Source organism: Gopherus evgoodei, chromosome 11 (assembly GCF_007399415.2).
Source record: "Gopherus evgoodei ecotype Sinaloan lineage chromosome 11, rGopEvg1_v1.p, whole genome shotgun sequence".
Lineage (NCBI taxonomy): Eukaryota > Metazoa > Chordata > Testudines > Testudinidae > Gopherus > Gopherus evgoodei.
Window position 1 is genome coordinate 41,350,760 of NC_044332.1, and position 12,056 is coordinate 41,362,815.

Genomic DNA, 12,056 nt, shown 5'->3' on the forward strand with positions numbered 1-12,056 from the left:
TGACCTACAGACAATTACAGAGGTATTTGAAACGACTGCCATTACTAATCAGATGCCAGAGACTGTATCCTCACCATCCCCTTTCAGTTTTCCTGATTTCCACCAAAATCAATAGGGTTCTGGCCACTGAGCCCTAGTACACTCCCTTAATTTTTTGAATTGATCAAATGTGGCCATCAAAAGTTCAAACCAAAATGCCATTGGATAGAGTGTTAGACCTCACAATGCTCTGCCAAAAAGTGGTTATTCTTCACACAACCTTGACTAGAAAAATCACTGAACATCAAAGCAGCAACTCAACAAGCTTAATCAAAAACCAGCTAATAATTTGTTTTCAGTTGCAATCATCAGGTTTCACCATTATCTGAATTGCACAATATAGCAGCTAGTGGCTTGTCTAAAGCACACATTTTAACTTATGAACTTACAGTATGCCTGTATAATGTACACTATGTAGACCTATTGAAGTATGTGTGTAGTGAGAGAATTTTGTTTATTATAAAGATTATGAATAGAAATCTTTATAATAGCCAACAGGTTATTAAATAAAGGAATCAGAAACTTTTTTCTTTTTTAAAAGTGCATTAAGAAGACTGTCACACTACAGGAAATTGGCAGACTATTCCTTTAGTAACAGCTGCCTCAGGCCCACAGAAATGTGGTTTGTTGTTGAGACGGAAGCACTCAATGAACCAGTAGGGTGCTGAGCATGGAGCTCTGTAAGTCATGATTCAATAATGAAATAAGCAAGCCAACAGGCTGGTAAAAACAAACATAGCCAACCTGTCAGGAGGCACCGAACAACTGGCTGTGGGAGATATGTACATGGGAACCACTGGAAGCATTTGTGTGTCTATCGCTGGTCTCAGATTGCCTCTGCTTTCCCCACTTCTCCTGTGCAGAACTGCACTTAAACGTATTGTACTCGGGCCCACCTCAGAATGCCAATATGCTTCCTCACTCCAGACCAGGGGTCTCAAACTCCCCGGCCCGCGAACCTCCCCAGTGCGGCCCACGGGGCTTCAGCAGTTTTGGGGCTGGGTCTCTCCCTTGGCCCCACCTTCCGCCCCCCAGGCACACCCCACTCAGGGGCCACGGCAGTGCAGCGGAGCTAAGCAATATCTGCCTGCTCACTCCAGTGGCTGCCACCCCTCCCTGCAGCCCAGAGATGGAGTGGGGCTGTGCCTCCGTGCCGTGCCACGAGTGCCCCTGCAGCCAATGGGACACTGTGGGAGCTGTGCCTGGAGGCAAAAGCATGTGGAGGCCCCCGGCCCGCCCTGCCTTGAAGTCCCAGATAAGTGCTGAACCCCTGACCCTCTCCCAGATACTGCACCCTCACCCCCTCCCCACACACCCCCTCCCACCCCCATACTCCATCCCAGAGCCTGCACCCTTCCCTTTCCCACACACCCCTCCCACCCCCAAACTCCCTCCCAGAGCCTACACCCTAGACCCCCTCCCACACCCAAATTCCCTCCCAGAGCCCAACCTCTCACCCCTTCTGCATCCAAACTCCCTCCCAGAGCCTGCACCCCAATCCACTACCCCGACCTCCTCCACCACTCAAACTCCATCCCAGAACCTTAGGCAGGTGGAGGGTGGAGTTTTTTTGGGGGGTGGGTTTTGAGTAGCATGAGTGACATTGGCCCAATGGAAGGATTTGAGGACTGGCACTGGCTCTAAGGTAAACTGAGTTTGAGACACCCACTCCAGACAATCATCGCTACTCATTTCATTGCAGGCTTAGGCCTTATCTTCACTAGCTAGAAAATGCCTGTTCTTTACCTTAGGGTAACCAAGATGCATGAGCTATCCCAAAGTAAAAACCATAGTGAAGCCAAGGAACTTCAGTTTTTCCACACGTTAAACTAGGTGGAGTCAGAATTATACCCACATCAGGGGTTAAATTCAAACTGACTTCATAGTAAAACTAAAGTGCTTTGTTTTCATTTTGTTTTTACATTGAGATAGCTCATACGTGTTAGCCACCCTAACATAAAAAGCACACCTATTTCCAGCGCCAGGATAAGGCCTTAGACAAGTTTACTCAAGTTGCTGAGCTCATTTCTCCACACTACACAGAAGCCTCTCTGTGATGGTGATGAACTTTTGATTATAAAGGTATGTATGACAGAATGGTCAAGATCTGCAGTCTGATTTTCAAAGGTGTAAAGTCCTTACAGCTATCACTCTCATCAATGGGAACTGTAGGTACTCAGCATCCTTGAAAGTCAAGCAATTTATATAGGTTCCTAACTTCGGAGTGGGAGCCTAACTTCATGTACCCAAGTTTGACCATTTTAGTTCAAATCCATGGACTGTAAGTCACATTCAGTAGCAGAAAGTTTGAATTGACTTTTACAGGGAACCTTGTTAAAGTAGTATCCAGTTTATCACCTGCAAGACACTGAAAGTAAAGCAAAAAATTTTGTAGCTATGTAGGCTGTAATAAAACTATTATGTATTGCTTGTATTAAAAGCAATTTGTCAGAGCTGATAGAGTAAATTTTATCTCTGCCACCTTTTTTTACTGCACAGTACACATTTTTTACTTAGATGGTACACATTTTTATTGAATTCCTTTATGAAACACCTAATTTTCACGAGAAAAAGCTTCATAAGTGAATTGATCTAGAGATTTTAAGAAAATAAATCTCCATACTCAGCAATGAATTTCATTCAAAGTACAGTTCATATACACTGGCCTGTTAAAAAGTGACTTTCTATAACCATCTATTTGCTGCCTTGCTATAAGAAAACAAAGAAGCATTGAAGTAAAAAATAAATAAATAAATAAAAAATAGAAAGCTCTTCCTAACTCATGGGACTATTCTGATTCTGTTTGCACCATGGCAGGGAAAAAAGTACTCTAATATAGTAACCTGTAAATCACTTGAGGCCAACTTAAATATCTTTATTTGCTACAAAGAAACTGGTTGAATCAATACAACCACATATCCAAATTGATTACTCGTGCAAGGATACAGAGCAACTATAATAAAATGGAAAGAATACATTATTTTCAGACATTTACTCCCCATTTCATCTTGAAAGTGTAGAAATGAATGCATGATCAATCAAAACAGAAAAGATTGTTGACTTAATTAGCTAAGTGCACGAAAGAAATTAGAAGCCTGACACCGTTTCCAGGGAAAAGACACAGTAGGCACTCCAATAACAAGACAAACATTACTGGGGAGAGGTTATAGAGGTAAATAAGGTTGAATATTGTCAATGTGAATGGGGTTAATAAATTAATAAATCTAAGGGCATGTTATACAATCAGCAAATACAAAGCTAACGGCAAATGTGAGGAAGTTTCCATTCCTAGAGGGCATACCAGAGAAGAGAATTTTTCCAACAAAAGGTTGGTTCATAAAGCATACTTAGGAAAAGATTACTTAATTTAATGGTAACACAAGGAAATTTAACCTAAAGTTAACTACCGTATATACTCGTTCATAAGCCGAATATTTTTGGTAAAAAAATGACGCATCAAAGAATGAGGGTCAGCTTATAAACAGGTCTACACCAAAATGTGATGAATTTAAACTCTATGGAATCATTGAATTGATTATCTAATACAGGGATCGACAACCTTTGGCATATGGCCCGCCACGTGGCGGGGTCGGTTTGTTTACCTGCCGCATCCACAGGTTCAGCTGATCGCAGTTCGCCGCTCCAGGCCAACGGGGGTGGCTGGAAATGGCGGCCAGCACATCCCTCAGCCTGCACTGCTTCCTGTCGCCCCCATTGGCCTGGAGCAGCAAACCGCGGCCAGTGGGAGCCGTGATCAGCTGAACCTGTGAACGCGACAGGTAAACAAACTGACTCTGGCAGGCCACAAGCCAAAGGTTGCTGATCCCTGATCTAATACATTGTAGTTTTGTTTACCTGGAGAATCTCTATGGCCACAGGAAGCTGAGGGGCTCCATGCCTGCAGATGCTCCAAGTAAACAAACGTCCCAACCCACCAGTGGCTTGCCCTGAAAAGCCGGGAGCCAAAGTTTTCCAATCTCTGAAATATAGGGTCGGCTTATGAAAGGGTCATACAGTTTTTGCTATTTTTACTTATCCATTTGGGGGGGGGGGTCAGCTTATAAATGAATGGGCTAATGAACGAGTATATATGTAATAAATTTATCACATTTGAGGATTCTCTCCTCCTCACCACAAAAAGAAAAAAGTTACAGTATAATTTTTAGTTTTAAATTTATATTCCTGGACAGCCCTAGAAAGACAATCCCCGGCAATGTTTCCCACTTCGCATGCATATGAACAGATCATTTCCCCACTCTTGTGCTTGAGTATTCAATATATTCAAATGCCTATATTTCTTTTTCCAGGTGTAGAAATAATAAGGCTTATAATGAAAATACTACATTAAATATAGCAGAATCAGTAGGAACCACCATAATGAAATACAAAAGGCATTTTAGATCATCCAGCCACCCCTTTTCCAAGGATGCATACTCCCGACACTTTGCCAGTCTAGTTTGAAATGGCCTGAATAATGGTGCTTCTACCAGTTTTCTTGGGAGATTATTTCATAGTCTAAGGTCTCACCATAAGCCAGTTTTCCTGGATACTAATCTTAATATTATTTTTGATTACTTTCCTCCCATGACTTCCAGTCAACCCTTAGGGCCATTCTAAACAATCCATTGGTTTGTTTGGTTTTTTTAACATCCTTCTAACTTTTCTTCCTCGTTAGTTATTCACCCAAACTACATTTACTTTCTTTTGAACCTCCTTCATAAATTAATTCCATCATTCTCACCAACACTATCAATCACTTTGTTTCTCTTTTCTGAAGTTGCTCCAATTTGTCAACATCTAATTGAGACAAAGCCGTCTACAGTCCAGTACCCCGATATAGTTTCACAAGGCACTATTCCCTCCCTATGGCCCTATCTGAACTGAATCCATAACAGAAGACACCTACAGTTCAGCTTTTCATACTTTGCCCTACTCTTTTATTTTTTAAAAAAAAATTGAGCTCAGGGAAGGTAAGTTAACAAAAAACACTTAACATTTTAGGTCTCTGCAAGCTGGCACATGTAGGCAGACCCAATGAAGTCAATAGGGTTATGCCTGCACAAAGCTCATTGCAGGATATGGGCCTTAAAACATTCATTTTAGAAAAAATATTTCTAACAGAAAAAGCTCTTCAATATTTCTTGTCACTGTATATTACATGTCTGTAACTAAATCATTCCATTACTGTTGTGAAAAGCTTCCATTTGATTTTTCCTACACAGCATTAACCTAAACTTCCAACTACATAGAAACAAGGACAGAGGTTTCATTTGATCCTGAGGTCATGTGCTATTTAAAGAGGTTGTTTTTTTTTTTAATACAAGTTTGATCACAGTAGCAAAGAAAGTATATTATGGTGTCTTCAGAAGAAGACACCAAAGGAGAATAAAAATGTGAGAAATACAAAAATAGGCTCAGGCAGACATGATAAACTGAATTTACACAGTGATGAGACATCTACATTTATGCCAAACCTCATTATCCTGAATTTCAGACATGCCTCTACAGATAACATTATATACAAATGTTAAACAAAATTTATTTCAATTTTGCTGTTTGAAGATACTATACCAAAATGGAATTAATATGAAGAAGTGCCAACCTGACTAGAAACAAAACCTGTCACATTTAAACAAGACTGCAACTCCAATAAAGTGGATTATACCACATAGATGACAAACAGTCAACAATTTGTTCGTGTTCTTTAATCAGAGGGTAAATTAACCTATGAACTAATACTGATGTTGCAGTTTTAGAGATGTACAGTAGTAAATTGTGCCTGATAGTTATACTGTGCCCTTCACTTAGGCTGATCCTAAAGCATGTCTTTTTTTTTAAAGAATGATTCCATATTGAACATACCAGTTTTCCTCCTCTCAAATTCCAACCACCTCTGGCATGAAACACAACAGCCTTTCTATACTGAAATACTAAATTGTTTCAGTAGGAGAAATGAAGCATACACTCAATTGAATCCTGCATGGAAAATATTAGGTACACAGAACACAATTACTCATATTGAGATTTGGCCAGCGCTCCAGGGTTTTCCAGGGGATTTTCATGAGAAAAGAAGATTCACAGTTCTTCTGCAAGATGACCCTGGCTCAGCACAGTATTCAACATATACTTCTAGAAACACCTCCTTTTTACTGGGGCACTGGCTCTGTACAAAATCACCAGCCTGTAGCTCAAGTTTACCTTGGATGCTTCTGAGCTAAGCAGGTTTAGACCTAGTCAGTTAGCAATATGGGAAAGTTACATGAGATCATAGCTAAATGTGGTATGGCTGCAGGCCATATATATAGTTAAAGATATCAATGGATGATATTCCAATCCCTTCTGATTTATTTTAAGGGTGTATACTCCATAAGTACAATGAATACAAGGAAGTCCCCTTTATATTAGTCAGGAATTCTATGAGTCTCTCATACAGTAATTACCAGTAACCTTCAATATCTCTGAATTTCTCCCATCTATGGAGAGTGGAATTCTAATAAGAGATGGTACCAAAAGCAAGCATACCATGTGAACAAAAGAGATGCTCCTGTTGCTACCGCCCATGATAGGGTTCTAAAGTAAGCTCTCCTAAAAATCCTAGTAGTGAAAGGCCACGTTTGCTTTCTTATCTATCACTAGCTAGCATTTGCCTGATAAACTTCTCATACTCTGTGCATAGCAGCTACTTATTGTATCAATGTTCACAGCACAAGTCCTCCAGCAAACAGATACAGGTGCTGCCCAACGTACCAGGTTCAAAAGCCATCTTCAGAACTACCCCATGTTTCTGGTATACCCTTTACAGTGTCAATGGTCAAGTGGAAGTCTGTATTTGACCACATTGATGAATATAAACAAAGGATTTTGGGAAAAAAAGAGGAGAGAAATAGGAAGGGATACTAAGAAACTGCAACTGTAGCTATCCAGAGTTTCCCTCCCTGCCTGGAAGATACAGATTGTATAACAAAGTAATTACTGTACTGCTTTCTCACCATTTTCCTCTCTGCACTTTCCTTAATCTGCCTATATAAATCATTTTACTAACAAATCAATTAAGTTTTAAAAATCATATAGTCAATTTCCAAGTAAGTATCTGATAAACCCATACGAGCATAATCTAAACAGCAGCTAATCAAAACAGAGTGATCTGAATTATGCAAGAAAGTCACAAATTTGCCCCTTTATCAGAAATTCAGTGTATTAATCTTTAGAACTGTGCATAATTATTTGAACATTAAGACAAGCACAATACTATGGAAGCAAAGGACAAGTGAAGTCAGAGTAAGACCACCCATCCTTCTTAAGCTTTTTAACACTACCATCCTTACAAGTACCTACAAACAGACATAATAAAAATGTCAACTTTAAGGGTAAGTACGGAACATCTGTCCCCATGCCAACCGGGCTATGAGAAGAAATAAGCATATTCAGCCCCCCCACCCTCCTGTGGTCATCGCATATCCAGCCTTGTGGTGAGTAGTTTGCACTTCTCTACTTGACAATTCAGCTTGCAATATGTTGTTGATGTCACAGCAACTAACGAACCTCACTGGAGCAAAAAGCTAGCCTAAAAGGGAACAGGAAACTGGAAACATTCTGTTTTAATATTTGGCATGTTTTGAACATAAGAACGGCCATACTGAATCAGACCAAAGGTCCATCTAGCCGAGTATCTGTCTGCTGACAGCGGCCAATACCAGGTGCCCCAGAGGGAGTGAAGCTAACAGGCAATGATCAAGTGATCTCTCTCCTGCCATCCATTTCCATCCTCTGATGAACAGAGGCTAGGGACACCATTCTTTACCCACCCTGACTAATAGCCATTTATGGACTTAGCCACCATTAATTTATCCAGTTCCCTTTTAAACATTGTTATAGTCACAGCCTTCACAACCTCCTCAGTTAAGGAGTTCCACAAGCTGACTGTGCGCTGTGAGAAGAACTTCCTTTTATTTGTTTTAAATCTGGTACCTATTAATTTCATTTGGTGACCCCTACTTCTTGTAATATGGGAATAAGTAAATAACTTTTCCTTATCCACTTTCTCCACATCACTCATGATTTTATATACCTCTATCATATCCCCCCTTAGTCTCCTCTTTTCCAAGCTGAAGAGGCCTAGCCTCTTTAATCTTTCCTCATATGGGACCCTCTCCAAACCCCTAATCATTTTAGTTGCCCTTTTCTGAACCTTTTCTAGTGCTAGAATATCTTTTTTGAGGTGAGACCACATCTGTACACAGTATTCGAGATGTGGGCGTACCATGGATTTATATAAGGGCAATAACATAGTCTCAGTCTTATTCTCTATCCCCTTTTTAATGATTCCTAACATCTTGTTTGCTTTTTTGACCACCTCTGCACACTGCGTGGACATCTTCAGAGAACTATCCACGATGACACCAAGATCATTTTCCTGACTCATTGTAGCTAAATTAGCTCCCATCATATTGTATGTATAGCTGGGGTTATTTTTTCCAATGTGCATTACTTTACATTTAGCCACATTAAATTTCATTTGCCATTTTGTTGCCCAATCACTTAGTTTTGTGAGATCTTTTTGAAGTTCTTCACAATCTGCTTTGGTCTTAACTATCTTGAGTAGTTTAGTATCATCTGCAAACATTGCCACCTCACTGTTTACCCCTTCCTCCAGATCATTTATGAATAAATTGAATAGGATTGGTCCTAGGACTGACCCTTGGGGAACACCACTAGTTACCCCTCTCCATTCTGAGAATTTACCATTAATTCCTACCCTTTGTTCCCTGTCTTTTAACCAGTTCTCAATCCATGAAAGGACCTTCCTTTTTATCCCATGACAGCTTAATTTACGTAAGAGCCTTTGGTGAGGGGCCTTGTCAAAGGCTTCCTGGAAATCTAAGTACACTATGTCCACTGGATCCCCCTTGTCCACATGTTTGTTGACCCTTTCAGAGAACTCTAATAGATTAGTAAGACACGATTTCCCTTTACAGAAACCATATTGACTATTGCTCAACAGTTTATGTTTTTCTGTGTGTCTGACAATTTTATTCTTAACTATTGTTTCGACTAATTTGCCTGGTACCGATGTTAGATTTACCGGTCTGTAATTGCCGGGATCACCTCTAGAACCCTTTTTAAATATTGGCGTTACATTAGCTAACTTCCAGTCACTGGGCACCGAAGCTGATTTAAAGGACAGGTTACAAATCTTAGTTAATAGTCCCGCAACTTCACATTTGAGTTCTTTCAGAACTCTTGGGTGAATGCCATCTGGTCCCGGTGACTTGTTAATGTGGAGTTTATCAATTAATTCCAAAACCTCCTCTAGTGACACTTCAATCTGTGACAGTTACTCAGATTTGTCACCTACAAAAGCCAGGCAGTTGTGCATTATGTTATAAATTTTCCCTCCTCGTCCTCCCATCTTCTGAGATTAATTCCTATCTCCAATTTACAATGGTACCCTGAAGATATACGTAAGTGGATCGTGTCTCTTTGCTTTGGCACCTCAATTACTATGTGTTGTCCAAACTATATTATGCTCTCGTGTTGTCTCTGTTTAGTTTACTTATTACTTTACAGAGAATAAAGACTGTTGTTCTCGCCTAAAGAAAGGAATAGCCTTAAATTGTGAAGAAAAGAACATTATAAAAAGGCTAGAATTAAGGGAACAACAATTAGTAATATACCAAGATTCCAAGCTGTATAAATATCAGAATATGTCTCCACCGACTAAAATGTGATAATTAAAATATGGAACTTGATGAAAAATGATACAATGTTCTGGGGGTGAGTGTTTAAAATAGGCAGTTTTCTTCCCTTATGAAAACAGGGCCTTTTTAGAAAAGTTTTCCGCCTTTGCTAATTCTGCTTTAGCTCCATTGGTGTTTACAACTTTGGGAGCTCTTGGACACCAACCTGCTGGTGTTTTAAACATTGTGTTCATTAGACCTGGCCTGAATAGGGCTTTGTGACAGCATTAAAAATGCCAGTAGCACATCCACAGTAAGGTTTCTAACATTATCAATAGTCAAAAATGCAAATAGGTCTTAGAGGCAAGATGTTAGACAGCAATCTTGACCTAATGAACACGTTCTAAAACTCTAGTCAAGACAAATAAACTGTACTTTAGAACATGCTAAACTAGCTGAATTAAAGCTTGGTGGAACCTAGGGTTCAGTGCAACCAGGTAACATGTTAAAACAACAGTTTAAGATTTTAACGCAGTAAAAACATTTTTTTCCTGTTGTCTCTGAACACAACCCCAAAGGGAGCATAACATCATACGTTGCTTACACAATGAAGAACAAACTGAGGGGCAAGTGATTAGTTATCCTGCCAATAGCTTCTACAGATGTAACGTAGATACAGTATCAAGACGTCAGAATGTATGAAGTTACATCGTTTTCTTATATAACTACCGTTTTATTCTTCCATTTCTTTTGCAGTAATAGAAAGGACGCTGAGTTCTCAAAGAATGAAAGACTGGGTGCTGCGTGTCACCGCAGATGGCTTTTTGAATTGCTGTAATATCAGAAAAGGTATTGCTGACGCTGGACATGGACAAGCCACAACAAACCCTAAGCTGGGGGCAGAGTCATCTCCACTTTTAAACAAACAACGCAGTTTTTGCGAAATCGTGTCGCAGTCACAGGCAGTGTTTTAAACTCAAGCTGCAACGTGCGGCTCGGATCTCAGGAGACCCCCGTGAAGGTCTGGGAGGCAAATCGCTCCTGTAGCGACCGCGCAGCAACTTCCTCTCTGCCCGCCCCTGGCAAGCTGGCCAGTCCGGCGGCTCCACACACCTGGGCCAGGAGGCGGGCCGGGGAGACTCGAGGCAACAATTCACAGAGCCAGGGCCGCCCGAGAAAACCGGGCACGGGGGGGGGGGGGGCGCCCGCCCCCTGCCGCTCCGGCCACCTCCTCCCGCCCAAGGGGCCAGCGAAGCCAGGCCCGCGCGTGAGAGACGCTCGCCCGGACGCCCTGCCCGGAGCCCACCGGCCCGAGCGGCGCGGCTGCAGTTAGGCCCCTTGGCGAGGCGGGCCCGGCCCTGCCCCGGGCCCGGCGCGTACCCGCAGGACGTGGTAGCCCTCGGTGCCTCCGCCGGGGATGTCCACGCTCTGCGAGGCGCCCATGGCTCCGGCCGGCGGAGGAGGCGGCGCTGCTCCTCACGAAGCGCCGCACTAGAGACGTGGCACTCTCTCCCTCAGCCCCGCCCTGCCTGGGAGGCGGAGGCGCGGGGGATGCTGGGAGTCACAGGCACCAGCCATCGGCTCCCGGGACAGCGCCACCTGCTGGGTCTCGCGGGCACCAGGGCCCGGAGGGGGCCCTGGCTGCGCCGTGATTTGCGGGAGAGCCGAAGCGTCACGACCAGGGCATCCTACGGTGGCCGTCGCAGGACACTCCTGTCACGGAGCAGCGCGCCCGCTAGCGCCGCCGGAAGGAAGTGGCTGCCAGACTGAACATTGGCCTCCCCTAGCCCCGCCCCGGGGTGGAGTGTCTCCCTCCGCCCACCCCCCAAGCAGCCCTGGTGTGGCGGTGGGTGGCCCCCGCTTCTCTCACCGGCCACCCCCGGGAGGGGGAGGGGCAGAGGCGGGAACGGAATTGGCGCCTGCCCGCACCCTCCTGCCCGCTTTGCCGGGCTCCTCCTCAGGCCGCCCCGTCGCTGCAGCGAGAAAAGTGACGTCGAGCTAGGGCATGGCCGCTGCGCTCGCCGTCCCTCGCCTCCTGGCCCAGCCGCATAGGGTTCGCTTCTGCTCGCCTGCAGGCCCCCCCTGCCCCAGGGACCCCATCCCAACCCCTCTCCCGACCTCCCTCGCTCTGGCTCTGTCCGCACAACACACACGGTTGGGCTTTCCCGGCTTAAAAACAAACCGTCCTTGGCCGCACCTGCCTCTCCAGCTACCGCCCCGCTCCTTTCTCCCTTTCATCGCTCGCTCTCGTGCCATGTTGCCCTCCCGGCGCCGTCTGCAGTTCCTTTCCTCCAGTGCTGTCCTGAACTCTGCAATCCAGCTTCCAGCCCTGGCATTCCT

General features: G+C 43.6%; 1 protein-coding gene across 2 annotated transcripts in view; it reads right to left on the minus strand.

Moving 5' to 3' along the window:
- GORASP2 (golgi reassembly stacking protein 2) overlaps positions 1-11,260 on the minus strand; it is a 36,956-nt gene extending 25,696 nt beyond the window's left edge. Inside the window, exons 1-2 of one of the 2 annotated variants that reach the window (XM_030580031.1) lie at positions 11,097-11,249; positions 10,446-10,548 (exon numbers count right to left, since the gene is read on the minus strand). Coding sequence is in view for 1 of the 2 variants with exons in the window: in XM_030580030.1 (XP_030435890.1) it covers positions 11,097-11,159 (63 nt within the window). In the remaining variant the exon portion in view is untranslated. Of the gene's footprint in view, positions 1-10,445; positions 10,549-11,096 lie in introns of both variants that reach the window. The other variant, XM_030580030.1, reaches the window with a different exon arrangement.
- Between the last annotated feature and the right edge of the window lie 796 nt (positions 11,261-12,056).